General features: G+C 37.2%; 2 protein-coding genes across 3 annotated transcripts; one reads left to right on the forward strand and one right to left on the reverse strand.

Annotated features, from left to right (window-relative positions):
- Positions 1-141: 141 nt before the first annotated feature.
- Positions 142-2,615, reverse strand: LOC120213894 (peptide methionine sulfoxide reductase B5-like). The gene is made up of 3 exons (XM_039211941.1): positions 2,374-2,615; positions 559-715; positions 142-457 (listed from the first exon to the last, which is right to left on the reverse strand). The coding sequence occupies exons 1-3, from the start codon at positions 2,469-2,471 to the stop codon at positions 293-295; spliced, it is 420 nt and encodes a 139-aa protein (XP_039067872.1). The 5' UTR covers positions 2,472-2,615; the 3' UTR covers positions 142-292.
- A 1,679-nt stretch (positions 2,616-4,294) lies between these two features.
- On the forward strand, positions 4,295-13,161 carry LOC120213893 (SAC3 family protein B-like). 2 transcript variants are annotated; one of them, XM_039211940.1, is made up of 16 exons: positions 4,295-4,608; positions 4,870-4,965; positions 5,276-5,497; positions 6,030-6,206; positions 6,469-6,954; positions 7,177-7,436; positions 7,731-7,831; positions 7,909-8,124; positions 8,645-8,872; positions 8,948-9,039; positions 9,119-9,212; positions 9,541-9,633; positions 9,724-10,646; positions 10,717-10,831; positions 11,120-12,912; positions 13,129-13,161. In XM_039211940.1, exons 1-15 carry the CDS (start codon positions 4,496-4,498, stop codon positions 12,890-12,892), a joined length of 4,989 nt encoding a protein of 1,662 aa, XP_039067871.1. In that variant the 5' UTR covers positions 4,295-4,495; the 3' UTR covers positions 12,893-12,912; positions 13,129-13,161. The 2 variants fall into 2 exon arrangements, with proteins under 2 accessions (XP_039067871.1, XP_039067870.1); XM_039211939.1 differs by lacking the exon at positions 13,129-13,161 and having other exon boundaries at positions 11,120-12,955.
- Positions 13,162-13,382: the final 221 nt, after the last annotated feature.

Here is a 13,382-nt window from a genome sequence, read left to right on the forward strand (position 1 = left end):
ATATATGTTAAATATGAATATAATTATTCGAATATATTGATTTTATAATATTATAATTTCATTTACATATTATATTAATTGATTTAGCAGACATAAAAATTATAATTACGACTTAAAAATAAATAAATATGATTCAAAATATGAAAGCTAAGAACAGCACTGCAAATAAGCATATAACATCTTCATGTTATCTGATACAAAAGGGTTCAAATAACCATAAGAGGGCTTTATTTTTATTTGTTGACATCGTACAACTCGGTTTTTTCCCTGCTGAAACAACTTTCCTTTTTCCTCACACCGAAGGAGCTGCGTTACCCGGAACAAAGTTGATCGAGACGCTGTTCACACAGTGGCGTTCATCGGTCGGAACCGAGAACCCTTCCCCTTTGAAAACATGACCCAAGTGCCCTCCACAAGCTGCACATGTAATCTCGGTTCTTCTCCCATCAGGATCGGGCTGCAAAAGACATTGGTTGTATGTTTATGATATGATCGAAGGCAAATAACACTAGTACGAAACTGGAAAAAGACGGGGATTCAAGAACGAGAAAGATTCACAGTTCGGTTTATGGCTCCAGGGAAACCCTCGTAGAACGCAGGCCAACCACAGCCGGAGTTGAATTTGGTCGTGGATTTGTAAAGCGGTGTCCCACAACCGGCACAATTGTACACCCCTTCCTCGAAAAATTTGTCATACTCTCCGGTTCCTCGCAACCTGTAGATGATGAATATGAACCTTTGAGCAAGTAAATACAAGCAAAGTTCGAAGGTTCCATGTTTAGCAAAATCAAAAGTTTAATGGTATTGAAGGGTAAATTCCAGCATTTTGAACTCAGGCATTTCCAGAATTTCATGTTACAAAACCAGACCCGGGAAGAGGAGACTCATGAAATGGAAGAAGATAACAGAAGCCGGCCAGAACATAATAATATAAGAAGCACAACTATATGTCATTAATCAAAGACCTTGTAACCATTCTGAACAATGACTACTGGTGTCTGAGACAAGTACCCTAGAGACACCTCCACACCGACCTGCATAGTAGTATCTACTTCAACCTATTGGAACTCAGTTTTCTCCATGAAGATGTCGAGTGGATTGAAAATGGTGTAAAAATCGGCATCTCTAGTTAAACTATAATACGTAACCTACGAGGATTCATGGCTGTCGCCGGGATCGTAATATCTTTTCCCACTACAATGAGGACCCATGATGCTAAACATCAAAATACACACCAACTTTTTAGGTGCTATTTTCTTCAAACCATTGGGTTTTATCGTCCTGCCTACCAAAAGTGCTTCATCGGTTGAAGATAGCATGGACACTTATATACGGGTTAAACTCTAATACACACTCTGATTTATGAACCTTCTTTAGGACAATGACAAAGATATATCCGACAGAGACTGGTAATAAGCTCTCTTTTTATTTTCTGAGGGCATTGTAATCCAATTGTATCAAATATTAAATGAATCTGAAACCAACTTTCTTCTAGATCATATAGAAACATTTTTCCAATTGAAGCCCATCAGCAATCAGCTTGGCAGCTTCACGGACCTTCCAACTCATCCGGGAGATGTTTGTGCTCGGCTGGCACAGGCAATTGTCTCTCAAAACCTCGGTTTTTAAAGGTGCTAGGCGCATTGAGGATTGGTCTAGGGAATACAATATGTTAAGTATGACCCAAATTCTTTTTGGCTCGGCTTGAATAGTTCACCGTGCAACCCGATTGGTAAAGATATAAATTGGAAGAAAAAATGGGAAAGTGATGGATGTGAAAACTCGGATCTAGGATTCTATTTTGTCTGTACCACTAACGGTATTAAATTGCGGTCGCAACGCAACCGCAACCACACCGCAACCGCATCCAAGGTCACCACGTCACCGCAACCGCATCCAAGGTCACCACGTCACCGCAACCGCATCCGAAAGTTATTTTTAGGAAACAAATCACGACGCACCATGACACAATATAGTAGGTAACTAGGATTCTAAGATCTGAGGTTCTCACATACAATTTTCTTATAATTTGTCGTGGACTATAGCGAAATTCTTCTTATGTGTCACTGGTTTTTTCGTTTATCTGCCAATTACCAGGGTTCGACTAGCAACCGGCAGCCACAGGTTTCTCTCGAAAGAGAGGGAAGAACACTCACAGACAACTATCGGCTACAACAAGAAAACTATAAAATATCAGCTACAATGCAGGTGAAATCGTAAAGCAAACAACAAATTTCACAGTTTCAATCCGAACCTGATATTATGACAAAGTCAACCCAAAAACACAATCGATGGTACAAATCAAAGATACAGATTCCAAAACAACGCAAAGATTCGTAGTAATGAAATTGAATGATGGGATCGATTTCTTACTCGGTTCCTTTTTCACGCAGAATCCGAAACTGCTCCGGCAAAAGAACCGCCCGCCATTCTTCCTCCGTTTTCTGAACAGAACCCGATGATGCACTCATCTTCAACGGCGGCAGTTTACGAGGCTCGAGTCTCTAACTGCGCCACTTATATACGTGAAAACCCAAGCGTGAATCTAGACTGATACTTCGAAGAATTTATCTTTTTGCTGTTTACTCTGTTTCCAGAAAATGAAAGTGGACGGGAATTCGGGAAAAGGGGATAAATTCATAGCATTTTAGCCGGCCATCTAATAAAGGGGGAAATGCCTATTAGGTACCTCCTTTATATGAACTGACTCAAATTAATCCCATCGATTATTGAATGAATAATTTAATCCCTTGGTTCACATTCAGCTTCGGGTAAACTACGTATTTAGTACCTAAACTATCAGTTTTGATCCATTTTAGTGCCTAACATTTCAGTTTTTTTAAAATCATACCTAACGTTTTATTTTTGTTTCATTTTAGTACTCTACCGTTAAAAATTTAACACACTTTGTATCTAAACTATCAATTTTGGTCCATTTTAGTACCTAACCTTTTAATTTTTTTCAAAACTTAATGTTAAATTTTGAATGGGTACTAAATGAAATAAAAAAACTAAACATTAGATATGATTTTGAAAAAATTGAAAGTTTAGATATTAAACCATATTAAAATTGATCGTTCAGATATTAGACGTGTAATTTTCCCTTAATATTTTTATTATGTTCCTTTTATAAAGTACTGAATTAAGGATCAAATTCTTCAAAATAGTTAAATAAGTATTTAATCTTAAAATAGAGAATAAAATGATTTTTAATCTCTGGAATTTTTTATTTAATCAATTTATTTATTTACTTCATATTAGTCTTTGTATTTAATTTTTTATTTTAATCCTTTTGTTAATGTGATATTTTGATATTATTATACGTAGAATAATTTTAAAGTGTCACAACATTAAAATAATAAAAAATAAATTATTTATTGATAGAATGTATAAAGTTAGAAAATACCTCTAATATACCATCAAATAATTAATTTGAGTCCTTTTTTTTTTTTGAAGTAATTTAGCTCAAACGTTTTATTTTGAGGTAAAATAATCTTTGATTGGAATAAACAATTTGTTTACTAACGGTCAACACTTATCGTTGACATTATAAGTCTTATGTGTACGTAAGTATTAACATGTTACATACCACATGTACATAAGTAATAACATGTCACATGTCATATCATCACTTTGAACGCATAACACTTGTTATGTCATCAACAAGAGTTTATTATTAGTTAACTAACGATTTCAATATAATCAGAGGGCATCTTACCCAAAATAAAATGTTTGGGGCTAAAATACTTACAAAACAGGGATGCAGTAACTATTTTATCAAATATTATGGTAAATTACGTGTGTAGTATCTAAATTATCAGTTTTAGTTATTTTAACACCTAAACTTTAATTTTTTTCAAAATCATACATAAAGTTTAGTTTTTATTTCATTTTAGCACCTTCGTCATTAGAAACTTTAGTTTTTGTTTTACTTAGTACCCCAAAATTTAACGATGGGTACTAAAATGAAAAGAAAACTAAGCATAAAAATTGAAAATTTAGGTATTAAAAAGATCAAAACTGATAGTTTTGGTACTAAATACGTAGTTTACCATAGATTTTAACATTATATTAAAAAAATTAGGGATGATATTGAGAAAAGTTGTCAGTTCAAGCACTAAAAATTAGTTTATCCATTTAAATAATTATTCCCTAAAAAGTATGAGCTTTTTGGGCCACTAATGGATATGGGCTCAGTATGAATATCTCATAAGCTCAAATACAATAGAAGAAAACGGCAGCGTTTAAGGTTTTAAAGCTTTGAAAAGCCAACACTTTTGTTGATGAATCTGGGTTTCTTCTTCTTAATTTACCAGTTCGCTCTTCTCCTTCCTTTATAGATTAAAAAAAAAACCCAAGATCACTGAGCTCCATTGTTAACAGATAAGAAAAGACCCCTTCTATCGTATCAGCAAACAAAACCCATGTTTTGAAAGCTCCCGATACGCCTTAAAAGTGCACAAAGAAACAAGGAAGAAACGTGGGAAAAAAAACAATGTCAGGGTTTGGGAAACATTCGGGTCCAACAAGTGCCCCGAAATCTGCAAACCCTTTTCAGTTTCAACGCCCTCCTCCTCCTTCCACCGCTCCCCCGATCAGACCCGCGAGGTATTTTTCTTTAAAGTTTGTTCTTTTGAGGGCTTTAATTTGATTTCAAGTGTTTTTTGAAGTTCAAGTTAATTATATTTTTTGTACTTTTTTAATGGTTTTTATAAGTTTTGGGTTTAGGAGATTGGTTGCATCGAATGGCGGATTGAAGAATGTGGGAAAAATATGGAACTTTATAGTGTTTTTTTATTAGGGTTTGAATTTATATTAAGGCTTCCATTTTCCAACTATACTTTGGGATTGTTTTTGTTCTTGTTGTAGAGTAAATGAAGCTGTAGACAGAGTACGGTCACCGTCGTCGACTCTTGAGTATTCTGGTCCTTCTGTGAGACCTTATCAATATGGTGGTGTCCAGAGGTAAGACCTTATGCTATTTGTATCTTATTTGGATGTAGTTATTTTAGTTTGCTGAAGTTTGCTTCTCATTGTTTGAATTGCTTTCTTTTGTTGCTTGTGATATGGCATCGCTTATGTTAACATGTGAAATAGTTCATGTATAAGTTCTACAATCCATAAATAACTTCTTTTTTTCTGTTGAGAATTGATTCTGGAGTTGAAAGATGGATGTATTTTGTACTGTAATATGTGTTGCAATTTTTTTTACTATGATATAGCAGAACTTATTTTGTTCCAAAATACTGATTTGATGGTTATTGTTCTCTTCCAGGCCTGTTGAATCATATCCCAGATGGGATGATGGAAAAATTTCCTTAAAAGATTATGATGCTCAAATTCGTCCCAGGCCAGTTGTCACCGCATCATTTACTGCTCCGCAAAATTCAGAAACTAACTTTACTGCCAAGGTTAGATTTCAAGAGCCAAAGACACCACCAAGGGTATCTTCAGATGACACTATACCAAGAAACTCCACTCAGACGATCCTTCAAAGGCATGTTCACACTTCCATTTTTCAGCTACTTGCGTGAGATAGTATAGTTTTTCTTCCTTCTGGATATTGGACCTGAATTGGTGCAATTTTGTGACATCTTAACTTGGTTTTTCCCTTTTCCAGTCCCACACGAAGCTTTTCATGATGATTTCCATTATTTTTAGTTGTTTTATGTGTGCTTCTTGCTTATAAATGGCCGTCTACCAAGAAGCTGCTTGAAATTGTCATCTATGATCTATCTTTAACCGATCTTAAGACTTGCAGTTTGAATGTGGAAATTATCTTATTAAATATCCGGACTGATCATTTTGTCTTTCATTCAAGCCATGGATTTGGATAAATCAACTCCTTTAACTCTCTCTAGTATTTATGTTCAGTCATGATCTTGGGATTTTCATTGAAGATGATTTCTTGGTATGGTTGAGACTTTTATGCAGGCAATGTATTTGTCAGGATATGTTATGTATGTTGTCTCACTTGCGGAATACCTTGAAAGTAACGAGTTCTGACAGATGTTTTAATTTTCTTGCAGGCCTTCTTTTCGTCCCCAAATGCCGCACAATCCAGTCATATTGCCAGCCACCTATCCCGATTTCCCAACTCGTCAAGACCGGTCTGTGGTCTCACCTCATTTAGGTTCCCCTGACTACAGATTTGATGACAAATTTTCTCAGGAGCATCCCATGTTTTTTCACAATGGCTCTAAAAGGCGAGTAAGCAATATTAGCCTATGCATAAATGCACTTTTTGGCCATCTTATGTGTTTGAAAGCCATAATCTTAAAAAGGCAAATGGTTCTTGGAAGTCAATCCAGTCAATATTGTATGGTAGTGTTGACTATAATTTGTTGGGAAATCAAGAGATCATGTGCTCATGCATACAAATTTGTTTTACTGTCTTGCTGCGCTAACCCATTTCTCTTTGTGCTTTCTTCTTTTCCTTTCCCTTAATTTGGTTATTTACTCTTGCAGGCCAATGGGATCTCCTCCTAGGTTAGGTACCAAGACAACTTCTCCTAGCTCTAACGTACCAGCCCGTCCGAGATCCTTGCCTTCTGCGGGAAATGATCCTTATCTTGCAGTGCCTCCAGTTTCTAATAGAACAAGGTCTACTTTAATTTACGGTGATGAATTTCTTCAGGATAACTCCACTCCTATTGAAGTGCAAAACATTGCGCCTTCAGTTTCTAAAAGAACGAGGTCTCCTCCAATTTACGATGATGAATTTCTTCAGGATAACTCCACTCCTACTGAAGTGCAAAACATTGGGCCTTCAGTTTCTAAAAGAACAAGGTCTCCTCCTTTAATTTATGATGATGAATTTCTTCAAGATAACTCCACTCCTACTGAAGTGCGAAACATCGGCCTTTCAGTTTCTAAAAGAACACGGTCTCCTTCAATTTACCGTGATGAAGTTCTTCAGGATAACTCCGCTCCTATTGAAGATGATACTGAGCGGTAAGTTCTAATATCCAGTAAAACCAGTTATTGTATATTGCATTTATTATTAGTTCCAATGGTTGGTTCTATTAATAAATTGAGGTACTCTTTTCCTCCTTCCGTTGGTTGGTTCTTTCTTTCGGGAAAGGGTCTACTATGAGGGAGGTTTTTAACGAGGCCTCCTAATTTTATCAAAAACAAAAAATTTATTATTAGTTCCAATGTTCTTCGTTATTGCAGAGAATTGCAGGCTAAAGCAAAGCGATTAGCTCGTTTTAAAACTGAATTGAGTGAACCTGATCGGATGAATCCTCCGCATTTTGCAAATCAAAGATTGTCTACAACTAGATTTCAGCACAATGTGGAAGAGAAAAATAAACATGTTGGGGAACAGTCTATGGATTCATCAAGGGAGTTCTTGAATGACACTGTTTTATCTGATTTTGACGGCACAGAAGCATCCAGAGTCATTGTTGGGTTATGTCCGGATATGTGTCCGGGTATGTTCCTAGACTCTCGAAACCTTGGAGCAAGCAATTATCAGGGATATTCGAAATAATACTTCGAGATAGATATTAATGGGGATGTTGATGTCGAAACTACTGTTTTTTTTATAGAAAAAACTACTATTTCTTGAAACAACGAAAGTCACTTTATATTGTTCTTCTCCTTCGGTCTTCAGTTTTATCTGATTTCTTGTGTCTCGGGGAAGCGGTTATCTTATTACATGTAAAATAGCTGTCTAAAGGACAACAGTTTACATGTTGATGTGATCCACATGTTTCAATTTTCAGAGTCCGAAAGGGCAGAAAGAGAAAGAAAAGGTGATCTTGACCAGTACGAACGCTTGGATGGTGATAGAAACCAAACAAGTGAATACCTCGCTGTTAAGAAGGTAACATGAAAAGAAACTACTTGTCTCTGTAATTTGTGTGATAGAGAATAATTAATATGCTCTCATTTACTATACAGTATACTAGAACAGCTGAGAGAGAAGCAAGTTTGATACGGCCCATGCCAGTCCTGCAAAAGACGATAGACTATCTACTTGATTTGCTGGATCAGCCGTATGATGACCGGTTTCTTGGAATATATAACTTTCTCTGGGATAGGATGAGAGCAATTCGGATGGACTTGAGGATGCAGCACATCTTCGACAAAGGGGCTATCACTATGCTAGAGCAAATGGTATGCCCTTGCAACCAGATCTTTTTCGTGGTGATTCTTGAATGATTATGCATGTTGAGTAAAAATCAACCCAACAAAGTATCATCAGAAAAAGCTCATTTCATTTTCATGATTAGATGGAAAGTGTCTTATTTACAATATGCTTGTGACTTATATTTACATAAATTGTTGACAAGGTGCACATTATAGTTGTTCCTGTTAGGGCTTCAAATCTTTTTATTTTCTGAATTCTAGCTGTTAGCTGTTGTGAGAAACATTTCTGACACTATATGTGTTATTCACTTGTAACATGACACTGCCGCCGCCTAAGCTTCTTCCTTTTGGATTCCTTGAACTATGTGGCATTTATATTAGAATGATGAACTGATAAACATGGCTGTTTTATGGTATTGCATACATTTTTGTTTGCCATTGTTTACCATCATACCTAAAGCATAAGCTGTAATTTGTTGAATTTGGAGACAAATATCTAAATGTGCTCTCAAGATTAACGAGTGGTGCTGATTGCCGTGTTTGTCAGATAAGACTTCACATAATTGCCATGCATGAATTATGTGAATACACCAAAGGAGAGGGCTTCTCTGAGGGATTCGATGCACATCTAAATATTGAGCAGATGAACAAAACATCAGTTGAGCTATTCCAAATGTATGACGATCACAGGAAGAAAGGAATAAATGTTCCAACAGAAAAGGAGTTTAGGGGTTATTATGCACTTCTCAAACTTGACAAGCATCCGGGGTATAAAGTAAGTCAACACAAATGATAAATTGATTATACAATCTTTGTTAACTTTTCTTTGAAAATAATTACTCTCTATTAGGTAGAGCCTGCGGAGCTCTCACTGGACCTTGCTAAGATGACTCCAGAGATACGACAAACACCAGAAGTGCTATTTGCTCGTAATGTAGCTAGGTTGTTACTTCAATTAAAACTTTTATTGCCACTGGGGTGTTGAACTTGGTCTAACCATTTAAACTCTTCGCACTTCCAGGGCTTGCAGAACGGGTAATTTTGTTGCCTTCTTCAGACTTGCAAGGAAGGCAAGCTACCTTCAAGCATGTTTGATGCATGCTCATTTTGCAAAGGTATCTCCCATTTCAACATAAAACTCTCAACTTCTTTGTATTTGCATGCATTCTATGCTATTTTCATATTTGTACCATTTCTTTTGTTTGCTGCTTGGCTCCAGAGATGGTGTTCTGGACAATCGTGCCTGCAGGAGCAAAAACATTTCCTGTGATAATACATTTATGCTATATTTGAGTCCGACTAAATTGTGCCATTCATGGAAGGGCATTATGTCACAAGTCATCTATAAATTATGACATTTACTCTTATGTACTGCATAATTCTTGGGTTTTTTTCTTTTCTTTTCTATGTTCATTGGGGTTCGAATTATGGTGCTTTGATCAGTTACGGACCCAGGCTTTTGCTTCTCTACACTCTAGTCTTCAGAACAACCAAGGCCTCCCTGTTACCCATGTTGCCAAGTGGCTTGGGATCGAGGTAATATCCATAAAACAGAAACTACATTTTATTTTCATAATCATGTTGAGTTCCTTATTATCTTATGCCACTTTTTGACTTTGGATTTAGGAAGAGGACATTGAAAGCATTTTAGACTATTATGGTTTTTCAATAAGGGAATTTGAAGAGCCATATATGGTGAAGGATGGTTCATTTCTTAATGCTGAAAACGACTATCCTACCAGGCGTTCAAGACTGGTTCTTCGAAGACGATCTAGAACAATAGCTGGAGATGTTGTAGCTCCTCATGAAGTGACTCCCTTGCCCATAGTAACGTCAAAAGAGAGTCAACTGGGTAAAGCATATACACAAAGAGCAAAGGCCACACCTCCTAAAAGGAAAAGTTCCGTTTTAGCAGTCGATGAAGAAATGTCCGACTCTAAAGTTGTTCCTTCTCCAAAGTCTAGTTTGCAATTGCATTCTGCTACCAAGACATCAAAAGGGTTACAACAGCTCCAAGAGGGTCATATCCACTCTGGTTCCTACAAACCATTTAATTTCTCTTTGGATCGTAGTTCCCCTAGGTCACCTCCAGCTAAAGTTGGAGTTATGGAGAAAGCCAACAATGATACTCTTTTCACCATATCAGGAGACGGAACAAATGTTTCTGGCATGAAACAAGTGCCACTATTTTTTTCACAGGCATCTCAGCCTGAGAGATTGCCTAGTGGTAGATTTGATCTCCCTGCAGAAAACTCCGTACCTCGAAGTATGGCTGATAATGTAAAATCTCTGCCAGTGAGATCCCCTAGTGGCAAATTTACAGACAACTCAATACCTCAAACTATGGCTATTACCGACTTAAAATCTCAGTCGGAGAGGCCAAGTGTCAAATACAACTATGCTTTGGGAAATTCAGAACCTCAAGGAATGGCAGTAGATGGTTTAGGAGATAAACCTCGGGATAGTCATCAAGAACTCGAAAATCAGAAAATAGTAGCGAATATTCAACATAAGGAAGTTGCCGAAGCAAAACTCAAGTTGATCCTGAGGTCTGTTAGATTGCCAATCTGGTTTTAGCTTACACATTGTGTGATATTCTTAACTTATCTTTCCTTTCAGGTTGTGGAGTCGACGTGCTGCAAAACAAAGGTTGTTACGTGAACAAAGGCAATTAGCAGCTGAAGCTGCATTAAGTTCATTACCACTGGGTATACCACTTCGGCAGAATAACAATGTAAGATTTTTTTTCTTATTCTACCGCAATTTTCAGACTCTGTAATTCGTTCTATGTTTTGCTTATTGTTTTATGTACAAGTAATTCTAGTTCCAATTTCTTATTTGAGACGTTTACATTGAGTTACTGCCCCTCTTCCTCCTGAAACTGATAGTTTTCGGTTCGTTACTTGTGACTGATATTTTATTCATTTTCGTTACATATTTCTATGATTGTATGGGCACATATTGCATTAGTTTCTGTTATTTCATTGTGTTTATTCTTATTCTATTTTTTTATCCTTTGTAGCAATGGAACACATTTGGTGAGCTTGACTTTGATCATGTCATGAGGGAGAGATACGAAAAATATGAAAGCTCATGGTCGAGGTTGAATGTTTCTGATGTAGTATCGGGCATATTGGGTCAAAGAAATCCGGATGCTAAATGCCTATGCTGGAAAATTATATTATGTTCTCCCGAGAGCAAACAAGGAGATCAACTGGGGCAAAAAAACCAGGTTGGCCAATTGGCAGCAGGCCCGTGGTTGTTCTCTAAGATTATGCCTTCTTCAGAAGATGGTAACGGTGATGATTTAGCCATAACATCTACTGGTGTGTCAATATGGAAGAAATGGGTTCCTAGCTTATCTGGTACTGATCTTACATGCTGCCTTAGTGTTGTGAAGGATGCAAGTTGTGTTAATCTATACGAGGCCACATCTGGCGCAAGTGCAGTATTGTTCGTCGTATCTTATAATATTCCATGGGAGCTCCAAAAGGCCCAACTTCATAATCTTCTGAATTTAGTTCCTCCTGGTTCATGCTTACCGCTTCTAGTCTTAAGTGGTTCTTATAATGTCGAAGATTCTGATCCTTTCTCAGTTATAGTTAATGAATTGGGGCTGCATAACATTGACAAATCACGAGTATGTGGCTTTTCGGTTGTTTTCCTTGTTGGTAAGCAATATTCAGAAAGCTCGAATGGGTTTCTCAGTGATAAAAAGTTGAGGGAAGGGTTGAAGTGGCTAGCCAATGAATCACCTCTCCAACCTGTTATTAACGGTGTAAAGACAGGCGACTTTGTAATGTCCCATTTGAGTCCGGTTTTGGAGGAACTGGATAAGATGAGTGATTATGAAGTAGGTCCGAATCACTGCATCTCAGTCTTCAATGAAGCATTGGATTGGTCCTCGCAAGAACTTGCTTCTGCTATTAAAGCAAATCCTACCAATTGGCCTTGTCCTGAGATTATGTCGCTGAAAGATTTTAGTGACGAACTTTTAGCTGTGAAGTTATTCTTGCCGAGTGTGGGGTGGAGCTCGACAGAAAAAACTGCGCCACTTGAATGTGCGTTGAAAGATTGTCAACTTCCTCGTTTTCCTGATGTTATCTCATTGTTGCAAAGTGGTTCCAAGATGGGAAAGGATATTCATAACCACGTTTCACTACTTGAAAACTGCTTGACCGAATACCTAACACAATCGACAAAGATGATGGGGATTCAACTAGCTACAAAAGAGACATCCGTGATGTTGCAAAGAAACACACGGCTTGAGCTGCGCAACTTGAGCTACTATCTTGTGCCAAACTGGATCACAATCTTCCGACGGATTTTCAACTGGCGACTTTTGAGTTTATCAACTGAGGCATGCTCCTTTTCTTATGTATTGCAGACTCATCATGTCCCCCCAATGTCGGGAGACTCGATTAAGTTGCGGCTTGAAGTTGAAACTTCACCTCATTGTTTGAGTCATCCATCTCTAGATGAAATACTTGAAGTCGGTTATAGTCCCCTCAAGTCTCGAAGGATTAGTTTCGATCCTGAACCTTCTCGAGCAGAGACAACCTTCCATACTGTAGTTCAAGAGGCGGCTACAACAAGCATCTCCCAGAAATCATTGGATGAAGACAATGATTCTTCAAAGAAGCATGGATTGGCAATTGTAGATACAAGTAAAGCAAATGATATTAACGGTAAAACGACAGTTGCAGTTACCAAAACGGATAGATTAAGCCAGTTGTTGGAGAAATGTAACATAGTACAGAATAGTATAAGTGAGAAGCTATCAATATACTTCTGATATACGGTTCCCTTTTGTAACTTACATAACATTAAATTTGAGCTGGTTTTGTAATGTTATATTTCTTTTAATGTTTATTTTGCATGATGAGAAATTAACAAGGGTTTGCCTCTATTGGCCACCGTATGCTCTCTCTATAACACTTGTAATCGATAAGATCCTCGTATGAGCTCCTTCGGTAACTATGGTTGGTCAGATATCATATCGATATTGATCGATCATTTTGGTTCAAATTTCAATAATTACTACAACAGAACATAGATCATAATAGATCATAAAGCCAGTTAATTTGTCATTATGCAGCTTATGTATCATAAAAGTACTACAGTTAACACATCTCACGTGAAATATACAGAATTCATGTAGGGCAGTTAACAATCAAGGTCTCAGTCTCACATCATCCCAGCAGTGCTGGAAACAACTGAGCTTTAGACGCAACAAAATAGAGTAGTTCTCCCTCGGAAGCGGATTAACATGGAAGTGGCATATT

Source organism: Hibiscus syriacus, unplaced genomic scaffold, assembly GCF_006381635.1.
Source record: "Hibiscus syriacus cultivar Baekdansim isolate YM2019G1 unplaced genomic scaffold, ASM638163v2 tig00110044_pilon, whole genome shotgun sequence".
Taxonomy (NCBI): Eukaryota; Viridiplantae; Streptophyta; class Magnoliopsida; order Malvales; family Malvaceae; genus Hibiscus; species Hibiscus syriacus.